The 17,380-nt window shown below is 49.6% G+C and overlaps 1 protein-coding gene, 2 long non-coding RNA genes and 1 pseudogene across 12 annotated transcripts in view; 2 read left to right on the forward strand and 2 right to left on the reverse strand.

Moving 5' to 3' along the window:
- Camsap1 (calmodulin regulated spectrin-associated protein 1) overlaps window positions 1–6,733 on the reverse strand; it is a 59,850-nt gene extending 53,117 nt beyond the window's left edge. For 7 of the 10 annotated variants that reach the window (XM_087651280.1, XM_087651278.1, XM_087651275.1 and 4 more), the window contains 1 exon segment: window positions 6,268–6,733. Coding sequence is in view for 5 of the 10 variants with exons in the window: in XM_087651275.1 (XP_087507401.1) it covers window positions 6,268–6,424 (157 nt within the window). In the remaining 5 variants the exon portion in view is untranslated. 10 annotated transcript variants of the gene reach the window in all.
- A 376-nt stretch (window positions 6,734–7,109) lies between these two features.
- LOC147995385 (uncharacterized) lies at window positions 7,110–12,986 on the forward strand. Its single transcript, XR_015684192.1, has 2 exons — window positions 7,110–7,667; window positions 11,571–12,986. It is a non-coding gene; the product is annotated as an uncharacterized LOC147995385 (long non-coding RNA).
- Window positions 7,932–8,935, reverse strand: LOC147995386 (uncharacterized). The gene is made up of 2 exons (XR_015684193.1): window positions 8,786–8,935; window positions 7,932–8,063 (listed from the first exon to the last, which is right to left on the reverse strand). It is a non-coding gene; the product is annotated as an uncharacterized LOC147995386 (long non-coding RNA).
- Window positions 12,987–14,601: 1,615 nt separating the features above from the next.
- LOC147995387 (PIH1 domain-containing protein 1 pseudogene) lies at window positions 14,602–16,878 on the forward strand (annotated as a pseudogene).
- The last annotated feature ends 502 nt before the right edge of the window (window positions 16,879–17,380 follow it).

Genomic DNA, 17,380 nt, shown 5'->3' on the forward strand with positions numbered 1-17,380 from the left:
CTCATCTATAGAGGGAGTTCCAGAACAGCCAAAACTATACAGAGAAACTATCTCCATAATAACAATATTTATTCATTTGTGTGTGTGCACCCATGCATGCATACAGTACACATGTAGAGGTCAGAAGACAATTTGTAGTAGTTTTCTCTTTCCATTATGTAGGTCCTAGGCACCACACAAGCCCAGGCTGTCAAAGCTGGCAGCAAGCATCTAGCTTTTATCTGCTGAGCCGTCTTGCCAGCTCCACACCTGACTTCTTTACTATGGGTTCTGAGACTCCAACTCTTGTCTTCATGCTTGTATAACAAGCACTTCACCGACATGAGCCGTCTCCCCAGCCTCGTGCCTAACAAGCACTTAATTGTCTAAGCATCTCCCAGTCCTAGGTAGTCACCTTCAACCTTTCATCATTCCTATTTCCAGGGATGTCCATATTTCATGAGGATGTTGATCAACACAGTAGATGGCACTACATGCCATCTCCCTTTATATTTCCTACAAAAAAAAAAAATTATGCACCCAAAAGCAACTGGATGAAGTAATCTTGCCTCCATCCTGGTCATCCTTAGACAGTATGAAAACTGACAGTTTTCCAAGTTATTAAGCAGTGCAACTCTGAGGTGAAGGGGCACTAGCATACCTAAAGTTGACAGGACTACGTCCTCAAACAAAAACCAACACAAGCAACATGGCAACAGTAAGTTTGTTCCAGGTCAGCCTTGGCTACAGAGACCCTGTCTCAATCATTCCCCCTTAAAAAATAAACAAGACAGAGAGCACATTAAAAAGCCTTTTAAATGTATACCCAAAGTTAACAATCTAAATCACCGTAGCAGCTAGCCCTTCTGAGGGCCAAACAAAGGATTACCTAACAGATTAAAGACAGATTTTCATTCTCTGGTCAGTATTTAACGCCTGCCATCAGGCTGGGAAGGAGCACATATATGAGCGGGACTCTAAAAGCATGAACTCCCCTACAGAAGCCCCCCGACAAGCCCCTGAGCATTGTGCAGGTGGGCATGTGAGAGGAACCCCAACCTCATAGAGATCCAAATCCAGAAGACAGGAGGTTCTCCAAACAACCTGTAGAGGAGTCATGGCACTCCCCGGCTGTCAGGAGCCCCTACAGCATCAGGCTTCTCAAGTTCAGCAAACACTTGAGGCTGCTGGACCCTCCCACCCAAAAACACCCAACTCACTTGCCAAGAATAGCAAAAGGCTATTTAAAAACAACAGTCTCAGGGCTCCAGAGATTGCTCAGCACTTAAGAGCACTGGCTGCTCTTCCAGAGGACTGAGGTTCAATTCCTACCCCCTACAAAGAGCTAACTAACTACCACGCGTGCATAACTCCGGCTCCAGGAGACCGAACAGCCTCTTCTAGCCTCTGTGTGCACCGGGTACACATATGGTGCACAAATACATGCAACATACAGAGACGAAAGAAAAATAAATAAATCCAGCTGGGCATAGTGATGAGTGCCTCTAATCCCAGAACCCAGGAAGCAGAGGCAGGTGGATCTTCACAAATTTGAGGCCAGCCTGGTTTACAGTGAGTTCCAAGACAGGACTATAGAGAGAAACCCTGTCTCAAAAAACCAAAACTGGATGGATGGATGGATGAATGGATAAGAAGGAGGGAAGGAAGGAAGGAAGCAAGCAAGCAAGCAAGCTAGATAATAGAACTGAAATCTTAACTCATGAACCAGTAGTGTGAACAAATTATCACCTGAACAACTTGGTAACACTTCTGAACTGGGCCCAGGAAGTAGACTGCTCCAGAGAGTCCTGGCCCAGTCCAGGAAAACAAAGGAGCAGTGAGCAGTTCTAGCCAGCTCTAGAGCTATGGAAAGGAGTTCCCAGTAGTGAACAACTTTTGACCAAATGCCACTAAACCAAACAATAGCAAGACTGGCAATAAGGTGACTCCTGGAGTTAGGAAAGGGCTCTCTCTCTGCTCCGAACACTGGCTGGGCAAACCAGCTTAAAAGCACGCTGTTGGGGTTGGGGATTTAGCTCAGCAGTAGAGCGCTTGCCTAGCAAGCGCAAGGCCCTGGGTTCGGTCCCCAGCTCCGAAAAAAAAAGAAAAAAAAAAAAAAAAAAAAAAAAAGCACGCTGTTGCCAGCAGTGGCTCTAATACAACTTCCTAGGAACTGGGCTGCACAGGCCACAGATCCTCCTATGACTTCCTACTCTACAATGTGCTCACTCTGTCGAGCCTGGGAGAACAGGTGAGGCAGAAGAGAGGATGAAGAGCAGCATTCTTGGTTAGCAAACCTAACCCTACAGCCAGGCCACCACCAGTCTCCAGCCCAGTCTGCTGCTGGTAAGGTGAGAAGGATGAGCTTCTTGACTGGGCCTAGGATTCAGGACAGCTCAGCTGCAGCTCAGCTCTGGGGCAAAAGGACAAATCAGTTTCTGCTGAGCCACAAAGCAATCTCCTTGCAAACAGTTTAGAGCCTTCTCATCCGGTCCCTGTGTGTGCCACTGTCCTTGAAAGATAAAAACTGGTATTCCCCCACTGTCCCCTGAAACTAAAGCCTAGATACCTCTGAGCTTGCTCAGAGCACAAACAGAATGCAAATAGACCCAAAACCAAAGCCAGGACTGCTGCAGCCTTGGGCTAGCACATTACCCTGGAAAATAAACACTCCCTTAAAGCAGCCCTTTGAAGTTCTTTATCAATTTAGTACAGGTCTCACACAAATGCACACTCTTGAGGCTAAGCAGACTTCACTCCTCTTTGCAGACACATTTAAGTTAACAATTTTCAGCATGTCTAATAAGTTACTTCTAAAAAAATAACTAAAAGACTGTCAATGTCATGCAAGAGTTGCCAAAAAAAGAGAAGGAACCTAAAAATAGAAGCACAGGACGGCCCCCAAATCCTGGTTGTGGCACGAGAGCAGAATAAATCTGGAGAAAATGTGTTTCTTCATAGCTATAAACCCAAAGCCTGCTAGGGTGAGCTAGTGTGTACGCCACTCAGTACAGACAGCAGCCTGGTACAGGGATACAGAGTCCCAGGGGCAAGTGACAATGGAGTCCCCAGTGGCTAGCCCTACAATTCTACCACACTTTCAACCCTACACCAAAAAAATTAAATAAAAAAATAAATTAAAAAAAATAAAGGGGTTGGGGATTTAGCTCAGTGGTAGACCGCTTGCCTAGGAAGTGCAAGGCCCTGGGTTCGGTCCCCAGCTCCGAAAAAAAAGAACCAAAAAAAAAAAGCTGGTTTCACTTCGTGACTTAACCAAAAAGTACATAACAGATGAAACATGCAAGACCCTTCCTTTCCTATGACCGCCCAGCCAAACTAAGTTGCCAGTGAGGCATCCAGATGGAAAGCAGCAGGACCAGGAACAGGGTCAGAATTTTACTAGGATGGAGGGCTGTCCCTAAGTACCTTGCCAAAACCCCCTCCCCACCACATTCCTGAAAGACTGATAGAAATAAATTCATACCAAGCTATGAACATCATAAGCACCTCCCCAGCTCAGCCAGCTTGGTCATATGAATTAGGACCTCCCAAATTCTGAAGCTGAGTACAGAATGGAAACCCTCTCGTTTACAACAATGAATGGAAGGAAACTAGACCTCCTAACACCCATGCAATGTGCATGATGCTAGCAGAGGCCCTGTCTCAGGTCACGGGCTCACCTAGGCTCAGGCCATATTGGGCCTCAGTCCTGCTCTTCCCGTCTTCAAATGACTACTCTTAATAATTCTAAAACCTTAAAGCACATTTGCTCCAATATTTGAGGAGGCAACAAGACCTCATAAGCAATATGGTACTAGAATAAAACTAAACCACCAGGTGCCAACAATGAGAAAGGAAAACTTATCTCTGGATACCATACCCTGCAAGCTGAATGCTAAGGTTAAACAAAACCAAACAGGCTCACCTTGTTAAGGAAACAGAATCCAAGTAACTACTTCCCCATGCCGACCTTGAAAACAGAAGAGCACCTGCCTAGCAAAGCCCTGAGTTCCAACCCCAGCACACAGGTTCAAACAATCCATATACACCAGAGTGAAGACTTGTAGATAGGATGAGAGCTCTGCCTGAGAATACAGACTACACCAGGACACGGGGTAGGCTAGCCTTGGCCAAATACTACACAGTGAAGAAAAGGATGCTGACAGTTAGGATGAACCTAAGAACAACTACAGGGCAGGAGAGGTGGCCCAGTGGGTAAGAGCACTGGCTGCTCTTCCAGAGGACCCAGGTTCAATTCCCAGCACCCAAGTGTCAGCTCACAAATGTCTGTAACTCCTAATCCAGGGGATCTGACCTCTGTCACACAGAAATACATGCAGTCAAACCACCAATGTACATTAAATAAATTGTGAAATACAAAAAATGAGCACACGTCTTTAATTCCAGCACTCAGAAGACAGAGGCAATGGATCTCTGTGAGTTCAAAGCCAGACTGCTCTACCTAGGAAATTCCATGGCACATACTGTTCGTTTTTAGAAAGAGAGAAAGAGAGAAAGAGAGAAAGAGAGAGAGAGAGAAAGAGAGAGAAAGAAAGAAAGAAAGAAAGAAAGAAAGAAAGAAAGAAAGAAAGGCAGGCAAAATTGAATGATATAGCTTAGAATAATGTCAAGCAAAACAATGATGACATTAGGTGGGAGGTGGGGCAGAGCCGGGTGTGTGGAATCAGCAAAGGAAAGAGGGTAAGACTGGTGGCCAGGCACTCGCTATCCGCTCTAGTTAGGTATCAAACACCTTTCCTCAATTGCACATTGGGGGGGGGGGGGGCGGCGCAGGTGTTCAAGACAGGGTTTCTCTGTGTGAAGTGTTGGGATTAAAAGCATGGGCCACCGCCACCCATCTTCAATTGCACTTGTTTAAGTCAGTGAAGCCAGGTACACAGCAATCTTTCCTTACCACCTTGCAAAACCTACAACTCAACAGAAACAGTGACCAAGAATTGTAAGACTGAAAATTGTTAAAGAATTTCAAACTGAAAATTATAAAAGAATTTCTTCCTCACTGCTAGTTTTACACCACAGTGTAAGCAGTTTATTTAATCCCAAGGCTCACAAAACTATGACTAGTTGGAGGCCACTGTCACAGAGAACACCTGCTTAGCAAGTTTTCCAATGTGGTCACCTAACCCTTTCCTGAAAGGGTTATCTCAGTAACCCAGTCTTCAGGTAATGTTTTTGCCAACACGAGGATAATTTATGCTTCATTTATCATAGCTTTATGCCTAAAACAAGATACTTGTCCTGATACTAGAGCTTCCCAGTCAACTCATTACAGCACTGTTTGGTCTGCAAAGTTCCCAGAGTACCACACTAGAGCGTCTTAATCCTACTAAGCATATTAGGCTTCATAAATGGGGCTTCATTACAAGGTTACCTTGTTCTTCACAACGGGAATTAACCAAAGGAGATAATGATGGTTTCTGCACAATCTATGTTACACACAGTTTATCTTGGAGTATTCAATAGCTCGTGTTAAGTACCAAACCAAAATTCATAATATATAAACCAGAGTGGCTGGGACTAAGTCTCAAACTACCCAGCCTTCTAGCCATCCTGATGCAGTAAGGCAGTGGTTATTCAGGTAAGAGTCCTTGGACTCAGAGGACCAGCCCAGTCGACAAAGAATAACACTGCACATGATAGGCACCCTCCGCCCACCCGAGACTCAGAGCACGGATGACACGCGAGCGCAGTCCCGTGCCTGGACCGACCCTGGGCTACCTCAGCGCTCGCTCACCTGGGCCGCTGCCAGAACAGCAAGACTTGAACCGACACCACGCGAAGGCGCGCCTTGGCCCTGTCACCGGCCTCATTCTCAACCTTGGCTCTGTCTCCATCCCTTGTCCTTAGACCTTACACCCCACTCCCGTGCGTCCTATCCTCCCCAGCCCCCGACCTGTCAGATCCCCTCTGGTCCCAACCTGCCCTGTCCGTCCAGCGTCCAAACCTGTGGTCTCATCCCCCGGCATGTCAGTCCCCTATTCTGACCCCTCTGGTCTCACACCTGGTCTAGTTCGTTCCCCGTCGGTCTCCCTCCCGTCCTATTCAGCAACCGCCGCGTTCCCCTCTGGTCCCATCCCCCGTCCCAGTCCGACCTGGGCTCTGGTCCCATCCCCCGGCTCCCGCACCCGTCCGACACCTCCCGGTCGCATCCAAAACCAGTGCGTCCCCCGTCCGCTACCCTCTAGTACCATCCCGGAACCGGATTCGTTCCCCCTCGGTCCCCTGTATTCCCATCCCCCGACCCCGGACCCCGCCGCGCCCGCCCACCTAGGCCATAGGCCTTCGCACAGATCCACTGCAGGTTGGCGGCGATCTTGGCCCGCGCCGCGTCGTAGCGGTCCAGCGGCACCAGGTCCGCGCCCTCCGGGGGTGCCTCCATCCTCCTCCAGCCTTCGGCGGCAGAGCGACCGCCCGCGTCCACCATCTGCAGACAAAGGCCGCGGCGGCCCGGCCGCAACAAAGACGCCGCCGCCCTCCCGCGCCGCCCGCCCGGGCGCACGGCCCTTACTTCACGGCCGCCGCCGCCACCCAGGCTGCTGCTGCATGCTCCGGGCGCCGAGCCGAGGCCGAGAAGGCGCCGAGCAGGCCGGGCAGGCGGCAGCGGGCAAGCGCCGGCCAAGGTAGGCGCGAGGCAGGCGCGGTGCGAGCACGGGCCGGGGGCGGCGGCGGCGGCGCGTGCGCGGCCCCGGAGAAGCGGCAGCTGAGGCGGCTGCCAACGGGTGGGAGCTAACGCGCCGCCGCCGCGTCACGCAGGCGCACTTACCGCCTCCCGCAGCCCCACCTTTCTCCGCAAGCGCAGTAGGCACCGCCCCGTAACACCCCCCGCTCGCCCCGCCCTCCTCCCGCAGGCTCCGTACCTGTCCCCTTCTTCAGACGCTCTAGACACACCCTCAGCCCCGCCCCGGCCCTGCTCCTCTGCGGGCCAGTGGACGACACGCCCCTCCAACCTAGCCCAGTCGGGGTTCTTAGTAGCTGTGGACACACCCTCGGCCCCGCCTCTACTTCGTCCTCAAGGCTGTAGACACGCTTGTCCATCCAGCTCCTTCCCCTCCCCTGCCACAGTGGACACGCCCCTGACACGCCCTGTCCGGATGCCGCGCAGGCGCAGTATTCTCTACTGAGGGCTAGCTTGTTTCCCAGCAATTTGAGAGACTAATCTCAGGCGCTGCTGCTTGATTGGGCCACATTCCTGCGTCCAGGGACTGGTTCGTCTCTACCTTTGGGCAAAGCCGGCTCCCTGAGAACTGAGTGCCTTTACAGTCCGAACAGGCGCTGCGTCTTTGGACAGAGATGCCGAGACGTCTCTGCCAAGACTGGCGGAGTGTGTGAGGCTCGGGAACGGCACCCGAGATTAGCCTAGAGAAACAATCCCCGCAGCTCTCTCGGGTGTCCGGAGCAACCGCGAGCCACGCCTCCTTCCTGGTGGGCACTAACATCTCTCACCCAGGTTTGGCGTAAAAGGGAAATGGATGCCAGCCTAGGACCATCGTCACGTGTGGCCTGCATTCTAGTGCTTGAAAGGAGCAATAGTATATTTGTGAAACCTGGGTGCGGAGGAGAAAGATGTCACTGCAGAGCGGACCGTGTGGACCAGCCTCTAGGAAGCCGCAGAAACCCACCATCTCGGGCATGGGTGGACTTACTGACCATCATCTGCAAGCTTCAAGGTGCTAAACTTCTGTCATTGTCAGAGCCACCTTACTCATGAAGAAGGCAGTCGGTAGAGTGCATGCTGTACTGGTACCCGTCCCTCAGGTGCCGAGGAGAGAGTGCATGTAGTCAGATCAAGCTGTGGATGAGCCTGGACATGGTGTCCCATGTTTGTAATCCCTGCACTGGGAAAATAGAGGCAGGAGAATCTAAATGAAATTCAAGACCGGCTTCAGCTACTGGAGATGAGACCCTGTCTCAAAAAACAAAACAAACAAAAATTGGCATGTGGCCTCGTGGCAAGTATCTTGAATCCAAGGATTTAGGAGGAAGAGGCAAGTGCATCTCAGTGACTTCAGAGCCCCACAGTTTCTAATCGAGTTCCAGGTCAGCCAAAACCACAGAGTGAGACCCTGTAAAATGAAATAAAAATTGGTTAGGGCTGTGTATCCACGGAGAGACAACAGACATTTGAGCAGAAAGGGGTAAGAAGTAAGCCAGGTATCTGTCTGAGGAGCTGTAGACTGGGTTGCTATTGTAGGCTGATCTAAACCCCAGTGTGTAAAATCGGCAAGGCCCAGAGCTTGGGGCCAAAGGTAGGGTACAGCAGAACTTGACTTGATTGGGATGTGGGGTGATGTCAGGTAGCAGGACAAACCTGAGAGATATAGGAGAGAGAGGAAAAGAGGCCAGGGATGGTGGTCTGATGTGCTGGCCTCATATTTTGCAGCTCTGAGGAACCCATTTGCTAGTTTAATGTTATCTGTGGGTAGAGAACATTCTTACCTCCTTCCTGCCTTGCCTAGAGCCCCAGTGCCCTGTGGAATAGAAAGGAAAAGCAGACTCCTTGTCCTATCATCTGGAGGTAGCAATTCAGTTGACCCTGTGATGATGTCCATTTTGATAGATGTCCCTTATAAAGCTCAGGAAAGCCATCTATTCTAATTTCGTATGGTCTCTTTTCCTCATGAAACTGGGAGGTTGTGTCCAGCTTTGTTTTATACCTGGTGGTCGTGTAGAGGTTTTTATTCTGTCTGTAGCATATAACATTGTCTGGTGTTCAGATACTGATCCTCCCCTGTTGTCTGGAAAAAATCCCACTTGGCATGGAGCCTAATGTCTCTGATAGACCCACCTTGATCTTGCCTCAGTAGCTGGCTTGTGGTGAGGAGAGTGAGGAGAGTGCATGTGCCATGTGCACTTGTGACAGTCAGAGGGTGGCTTTCTGGAGTCCGCTTTCCTCTTCCTCAGTGGATTCCAGGGACTGTCATAAGTATGTCAGTCTCTTTAAACACACAGAGAAAGAGAGACAGAGACAGAGACAGAGAGAGTCAGAGACAGAGAAGTTATGGGAAAATGTTTTTGTTTTAATCCCAGGTGTGGGATATGAGGTTGCTTCAGACATCCACAGCAGCTGACTGTGATTTGCCTTATGCTTTAGCAGGAGTGTTATTTTGCCAGCAGCAGATAGTTTTTGGCTGTATAAATGCTAGGGCTCCGAGAGTTTGTGAGCTGTTGGTTGGATGATGTTAGCTGTGCATTGTTAAGTAGTTGTGTGCAAAAAATAAAGAAGAAATTAAATATCCTGACGGTGAAGATCAAAACTGTCCCAAGGAACTCTACACCCTAATCAGCAGGAAGAAGTCTAGTAATATCATCGCCCCCTTTCCTTCCTGACTTCATTGAGATTTCTTTCTTTCTCCCCGCTATCATTCTTTCTCTCCTACCTAGTGTTAGAGGGTTGAAAGGGTGGAAGAAGAAGGGTGGGAGAAAAAAGAATGTACAAAGTAGCCAGAGTCCAGCTACAAGGGGCCAAGCGTGTTGACTCAGCGATGGCCTTTCAGGCAGACTTTGCTCCTTGCTGTAGGACTGCTCGGTCAAGCTCTACGTTTTGCCTCTTTCTAGGATCTGGTCTGATTTATCCAAGTGCAGGGGTTTGGGCCTAACCGAGGTGTGAAAGGCAGGGGAGGAGAAAGAAGTTGGTTCAGGAATCCGGAGAGTGACTTTTGGTTTTGATGATGACTTACTGTCCCTGACAGATACTTTTGTCAAACAAAAGACTAAAGGGACAGGTAACCTCACAGTGAGTATCCACATCCTCTGTTCCTTATCTTTCTTTTTCTTAAATTGCTGTGACCAAATACCAATAGCAGTTTAAGGGAGGAAGGGTTTATTTTGGCGCACAGTTGAAGGGTAGACTCCATCCTGACAGGGAAGGGATGGCAGCAGGAACATGAGGTGGCCGAAAGGAATGCTGGTGCTCAACTGGTGACCTCATTTTTATTCTGTCTGGATCACCACCCTATAGGATGGTGCCACCCACATTCAGGGTGGGTTGTCTTGCCTAGGTTAAACTTCTCTGGAAACGCCCTCAGAGACATGGCCAGGAGTTTTTCTCATTGATGATTCTAAATTCCCCAAAGTTGACAATCAAAATGACCTCCTTTTAGAAAGTGTAAGATAAAGTAAACAGAAGAGTAGGGAAGACATGGGCTGCTGTTACTATAAAGGCAAACATGTTTCAGAGGCATGGGATGTAGTTACCATAACAGAGAAACAAAGCCAGGGAGGCATGAGACATGGCGCCATAAGCAGAAAACGCGGCAAGGAGTGCTACGGTTCAGTGCTGTTCTTTGAGCAGAATAGCTGCCGGGTTTAGCAGATCACTATAGGAGGAGGGAGTGAGAACGGTCATTGGACCCTTTGCCTGACATCCCAGCTGCTCCCAGTGGCATGCTGCAGCCGTTCGTAATCATTCTGATTGCATGTGGCCTGGTCTCAGGAGGTGCTAGAGTATATAGACTGGAGAAGGTGGGGACATCTATCTCCGCACCTGTGGGGATGCCAACCATGATGGGTGAAGACTCTCTGGTGCAAAGTCAGGTGTGGTGTCCTTTAATCCAAGCACTCTGAGTTAAGGGCCAACCTAGTCTATATAGCAGGTTCCATGACAGCTAGGTGTACCTTTAAAAAAAATTCTGATGCAACTGCTTTGGAGTCCCACACCTTTATAAGTAGCACTTCACCCATGTTCTGTGAGTAAGACTCTTCACAGTGAACTTTGGTTTGTCTTTGGGGCCTTATCCTTATGAAGAGGGGATCAGTGTTATCTCCCCAGGGAAAGAATTCTCACAATAGGTGCAGTTTCAGGAGGGAATGTGGCCCTGAGGAGCTACAGAAAGTACAGATAGCCAAGCTCTGGATGTCAAACTCAGAAATCCACCTGCCTCTGCCTCCCCAGTGCTGGCATTAAAGGCATGTGCCTCCATGCCCAGCTATACCAGGTCTGTTTTAAGACTGGCAAGATTATATCATCAGGATGCCCGCTGATATACTGGAACAGTGGGAAGGTCTGGTACTGGATAGGACAGCAGAGTGCTGGCATCATACAATTGGGCAGAAGCCTAGCAGAGAGGCCCTTCCTCCTTCCTCAGCATCAAGAAAGAAAGCAGGAAGTGTAGGGGCAGAAAGGTTGACTGGACTGGGTACCAACTGGTGGCAGAGCAGGGGTGCTATGGGTTAGATGCAGAACAGGCCTGGGACAATTGTCTGGATTGTGTCCCCTACTCCCTGGGGAGATACCCTACAAGTGGACAGGAGCTAAAACATGAGCAAAGGCTTGGGCAGAGCCACTGAGTTGAACCAGGATAGAGCCATCAAAGGATGTGCTAGAGTCATTAGTGACACCAGGCCTCATGGTTCACCTAGCGAACAGGTGGAGGATCCCGTAACACAGGGTGCCCTAGGCTTACGGAACAGCCCGAGGTCCATTGAGCTCCAGCAGCAGACTGCACAGAGGAGGAACAAACGTGTGTGAGCCTAGAGGAACAGTAGCCACCCTGGGCTGGTTAGAGCTAACTTCTGAGAGGTGGCCGAGCTTAGCCCTTGGCTTAGGTGATGGGATTGTTTTTATTTTTCAGGATCTTCCCTCGAAGCCATTTGATCAGGTTTCTGCACAGTGCTCCTGCCTCAACATGGGAAGAAGAGCCCAACCTGCAGGCAGGCTCTGTCCTACCTAGAACAAACTCCACAGGGGAGAATAGAGGTAGCTTACTGGATGGAAAAGCTACCAAGATCCTAAGGAGGCATGAGGAACAGCTTCTTCTGTCCATCCTTGAATCCTCAGTCAGGAAGGAGCCAATGAAAGTACAAGCCAAACAGTGGATAATGGCTTACCCCCACCAGCTTGCAACCAAAGCAGGAGGAAGCCACCCTGCCCTGCACCCTCCAGTGTCTCCCAGAGGAAGGCAACAGTAAGCCTGGCAAGCCAGGGCCAGCTCCCCTAACCTGTCTTCTCACAAACTGTGGTTCAAACCAGTTCTCCACCCCCATCCAGACACACAACAGGTATGAACAGGTAGGCCATAAGTCACCACTGTTGGGCACAGATACCCAGGAGATGATGGTGCAGCGAGGAGATGCATGGTTCTGAGGACTACCCCTAATCTGGGCGATGGTGAGCAGGGTCCCATATCCCCAGAGAGAACAGTCACAGTAGGCTTGATGTGCACGACCTGCTAAACTCACCATTTACTCCTCTCTCCCTGGCCCTTGCATGAGAATTCATACCCAAGTGTCCACACATACAGCTGGGAAGTCAAAAGCATCCTGACCCAGTACAAACAATGTGAAAACCCTGGCCATCCCACCCTGTCAACAGGAAGTTCTGGAAAAGACTGTCAAGACAGCAGCACAGGAAGTCGGAAAAAGGCCACCTGGAGGGGCTCCTGAGGGCCCTGAGCAGGCAGGCCTTTGTAACAGTTTACTTGGGACAGCTGTCTGCCCCCATCCCAAAAGCTAGAAGTCTAAAGTGTTCTCACATATACTATATACTCACAACTCTAGCAGCACCCAGTTTGAATTATGGCAGGAACTCCTGTTAATAAGAGGCTGGGTGGCCCACTGATAGCGTCCCCTACTTCCCCATCCTGGACAGTGATGTGAAAGCATAGGCCAAATAAATCCATTCTTCCCCAGGCTGCTCTGGTCATGATGTCCAATCACAGCAGCAGTGAACTAAGACCCAGGACCAGATACCAGAATGGCAGCATGGACACAGAACTCAGAAATGTTCCCATCACCCGTCCTGAGGACCAGTCCCTGTTCACAAGTGTTTACTGGGTAGAATTTGAGCATCACCGTTGGAGTTTATACAGCCATTTATTTCCTGTGAGGATTCAGTGAGACTGAGTCAAATTGTCAAGATGGGTTCAATGAGCGACCTTCTCTCAAAAGATAAGGTGGGAGGGCTAAAGAGATGACTCAGTGGTTAAGAGCTATACTGCCTTAGTTTTAGGTTAACTTGACACAAGCTAGATTCATCTTCGAGAAGGGAGCCTCGATTGAGAAAACACCCCCCATTTTTTTTCTTTTTCTTTTTTTTTTTTTCTTTTCTTTTTTCGGAGCTGGGGACTGAACCCAGGGCCTTGCGCTTGCTAGGCAAGCGCTCTACCACTGAGCTAAATCCCCAACCCACCCACCCCATTTTTTTCTATAAGACATTTTCTCAATTAGTGATGGATGGGGAAGTGGAGCAATCCATTGTGGGTGGTGCCACCTCTGGGCCGGTGGTCCTGGGTTCTATAAGAAAGCAGGCTGAGCAAGCCAGCGGGAACAAGTCAGTAAGCAGCATCCCTCCATAACCTCTATGTCTGCTCCTGCCTGCAGGTTCCTGCCCTATTTGAGTTCCTGTCCTGACCTCTTTCATGGATGGACAGTGTTGTGAAAGCATAGGCCAAATAAATCCATTCTTCCCCAGGTTGCTCTGGCCATGAGGTCCGATCACAGCAGCAGTGACCTAAGAGCAATGGTTCAAGTGGTCTGGATTCATTGCCCAGCACCCACATGGTAGCTCCCAACTGTCTTGGACTGCAGTTCCAGGGGATCCATTGCTGACTTCTGGCTTCCACGGGCACCAGGAGCACATGAAGTACACATACATATAGCAAGACACCCGTACACATAAAGGGGAAAAGTAATGTTTTCTAAAACTAAGGCGAAGAATGGTTAAGGAGCACGCCTACCATTGGCCTCTAGTCTATGCACACATTGACAGGAATTAGGTGGCAGCAGTTTTGTGTGCTATTTTGACTTTTTGTTTTGAGTCAGGATCTCTCGTTTACGTAACCATGGCTATCCTGGAACTGGACACGAACACCAGGCTGACCTCAAACACAGAGACCCACCTGCTCCTGCCTCCCACATACTGAGATTAAAGGTATGAGCGGGGCTGGAGAGATGGCTCAGTGGTTAAGAGCACTGACTGCTCTTCCAGAGGTCATGAGTTCAATTCCCAGCAACCACATGGTGGCTCACAGCCATCTGTAATGGGATCTGATGCCCTCTTCTGGTGTGTCTGAAGATAGCTACAGTGTACTTGTATATAATAAATCTTAAAAAAAAAAAAAAAAAAAAAAAAAAAAAGGTGTGCGCCATCACTCCAGGCCCTATTTTGACAGTTTTGCTTTTTTAAAAAATGGGGCTGGCATAGGCTAGAAAGATGGGCAGTGGTTAAAAGTACTTACTGCTTCTGCCGAGCACCCAGGTCAGTTTCCAGAACCCACGTAACAGCCCAAAATTGCCTCCAACTCCAGTTCCAGGAGATCCAACTGCCTCAATCTCCTATGTATCATATGCTTACACAAAAAACAAAGCTTTAGAAAAACAGGACTGGGGATATGAGTCAGTGTGCCATACTTGCCCAGTGTGTGTAAGGCCCTAAATTCCATCTCTGTAGTGACAAAGGAAAAGAAATTTAAAACCGTGAACTGACTTTTAATTTGCTAAGTGTGGTGACATACACCTGTCATCCCAGCGCTACTGGCTAACCGAGGTTGGACGATTGAGAGTTTAAGGCCAGCCTGTGCCATGTAGCATGGCGTTCCCTCAGAAGAGGTTGGCTTTTACCACATTATCCAAAGAGTGAATAGCACAAGTCTGCCATGGGGTGGCATGGGTGTGGGTGATGCCCTCCACCTTCATCCCCTACCCCTCACCACCTGTGGCAGAAGGGAGAGCTGGTGATGGCCGCAGGAGAGCTAGCCCTGCCCCTCACTGGCTGTACCACCTGGGAAAGCAGGCCCTGCACCTGGCCTGAGCAACACAGCATGGAGCAGGTCCTCATGTTGAAGGCACAGGCGAGCCAGCCCGAGGGTGTGAGAGCGGGAGAGCTGGTCCAGCCCCCCATAGGCTGCAGCACTTGGGAGAGTGGGCCCCACACCTTGACTGGGGAGCACAGCAGAGCTGGCTCTGGAGGCCTGGGTGTGGGTGAGACTAGAAGAGCTGACCCTGCCTCCTTCCAATCGCAGCATTGGGTGGCCTAGCCTGAGTAGTGCAGGCTAGCCCTGCCACCTCACTGGCTATACAAGAAACCAGAGAAAAGGGGTTGGGGATTTAGCTCAGCGGTAGAGTGCTTGCCTAGCAAGCACAAGGCCTTGGGTTCAGTCCCCAGCTCCGAAAAAAAAAAAAAAAAGAAAAAAAAAAAAAAGAAACCAGAGAGAAAAATGTAGATCTGGAGTAGACAAAGGGCAGCCTAATGGGCATGGAGTGGAAATGCCCTGAGCCAAAGGGTTTTCCTCAGCCCTGGGGAGCCATGGCTCCCCTGATCTAACGAGCAGACACAGGTCATTGGGGCCATGGAGTGACGTGTTTTAGAAAAGGAAAACAACAAAACATTGAATCACACACAATATATCTCAAACTTTTTAATTTTGTGTGTGAAAGTGTATGTAACGGTGTACATGCAGAGATCTGAGGATAATTTGCAGGAGTCATTTTTCTCCTTCCACCCATAGATTCTAGAGATCAAGCTCAGGTCACTGGGTTTGGTGGGCAAGCACCTGTACCCACTGAGCCATCTCACCGGCCCTAGTTCAAAGTTCTTTTTAGGAAACAAATACAAGGGGTTGGGGATTTAGCTCAGTGGTAGAGTGCTTGCCTAGCAAGCGCAAAGCCCTGGGTTCGGTCCCCAGCTCCGAAAAAAAGAAAAAAGAAAAAAGAAAAAAAATACAGCTCCCAAAGGAAACAAATACAGCCAGGTGGTAGTGGCACAGCCTTTAATCCCAACACTCGGGAGGCAGAGGCAAGCAGATCTCTGAGTTCGAGGCCGTTCTGGTCTACAGAGTGAGTTCCAGGATAGGGCTACAGAGAGAAACACTGCCTCAAAAATCACAACAAAGAAAACAAAAACAAAGTATAATTTTAGGCATCAGCCAAACAGAACCAACCAAGGGACCCAAGATTTGAGGCCAGCGCCTTTACCATAATAGAACCATTCCCAGAACAGATCTTAGGGCTCTGGGTAGAGTACTGTGTGTATAGACTGAGGCCTGCAGCAAGATGGCTTCTTAACCTGGAAAACATTCTCCACATTTTTTGGATGCTTAGGACATTTTCCCAGTGCTGTGGCAGACTCGAGGCTTCTGGCACTAGAGCTAGGAGACATAGTTAATGGGAGATGAGATGGTGTGGTTTTAGGAGCTGCTGCTCCAGGCTTCCAAAAAGCTGCAGCAAGTCCCGACAGCCAGGCCAGAATCTACACAGATCCAGCCCCAGCCTGGAGGACTCATCAGAAGGAAAAGGAAAGGTTTTCATCAACATCTGCCACTGCCCCCCCCATCCCTCCTCTGGTGGACATGACTGAGGACAAACTGCTTCAGATGCTGGAGGAGGATCAAGCTGGCTCTCGAATCCCTATGAGCCTGGGATAGACACATAGCTGGATGCAAACAGCCAGAGTTCTTCTATTGCCTATGACATCTCCGTCAATAGCAACTTCAGCCTGAGGATGAAGACCAGTAATGACTTGTGGGCAATGACCTGTGGGTAGTTACCATCTAGGACAAGTACAGATTGCAGCTAAGTCCAGAATTGTGTGTGTGTGGGTACTGGTCTCTCCTGGGCTCCATCTTCCAGCAGAACATCCAATACTGGCAATCACCTCAGATCCAGAAACTGGAGACCCTGCATGAGAGCAACTCACTGTGAGGCATGCAAGGCCCACAGAGGCCTCACCTGAACCTTTGGTTGGATGCCCCTGACCTCTTCTCGGCTGAAGTTGACCTCTCCAAGCTGGATAGAGCCAAGGGCTAACACTGGAGGTAGGAGAGGCCCCAGCAGCTATATTACCTTGATGCCTCCAGTCTCCTTCAGATCAACACTGAGGCAAGCAGAGCTGACTTCCATCACAGGAGAAAGTAACTGACAGTGTCCACACACCCCCTGCCAGCATCTTCTTGACCTGAGTCCCCTTGTATTTTCAGAGGTAGAGAAGATGTCGGCATGTTAACATGGCATTTTCCAGAAAGAGAGAAAGAAGACAGATACAGCAGCTGAGGGGAAAGATGATGCTGGCTGGGGCCATGTCTGGATGGACAAGTGGTGAGGCCGGGTGGAGGCACTTCTGTGCTCAGTAAATCCTGCCCATGGTAAGATATACAGCCTTAGAGGTGAATTCAAACTGTTTGGATTGTAGCATGTTTGGAATCAAAGGTTTACACTTTAGTAGCCCTCCACCCTGACCCCCCTAATGAGGATGACCCCTCAGAACTGGTTCCTAGAGTGATACAATTTTCACTTCATTCAGTCGTGGAAGAGATGGGATCTGTCCTGTTTATAGTCCTGGTATCCTCGCTCGACCCAGTATGAGGGGACAGCTAAGGTAAACAGTGGAATGCCATTTCCCAGAAGGAAAGAGCCCACTGCACACACACAGACACCCCATCGGCTGTTT

Source organism: Rattus norvegicus, chromosome 3, assembly GCF_021556685.1.
Source record: "Rattus norvegicus strain SHRSP/BbbUtx chromosome 3, alternate assembly SHRSP_T2T, whole genome shotgun sequence".
NCBI lineage: Eukaryota > Metazoa > Chordata > Mammalia > Rodentia > Muridae > Rattus > Rattus norvegicus.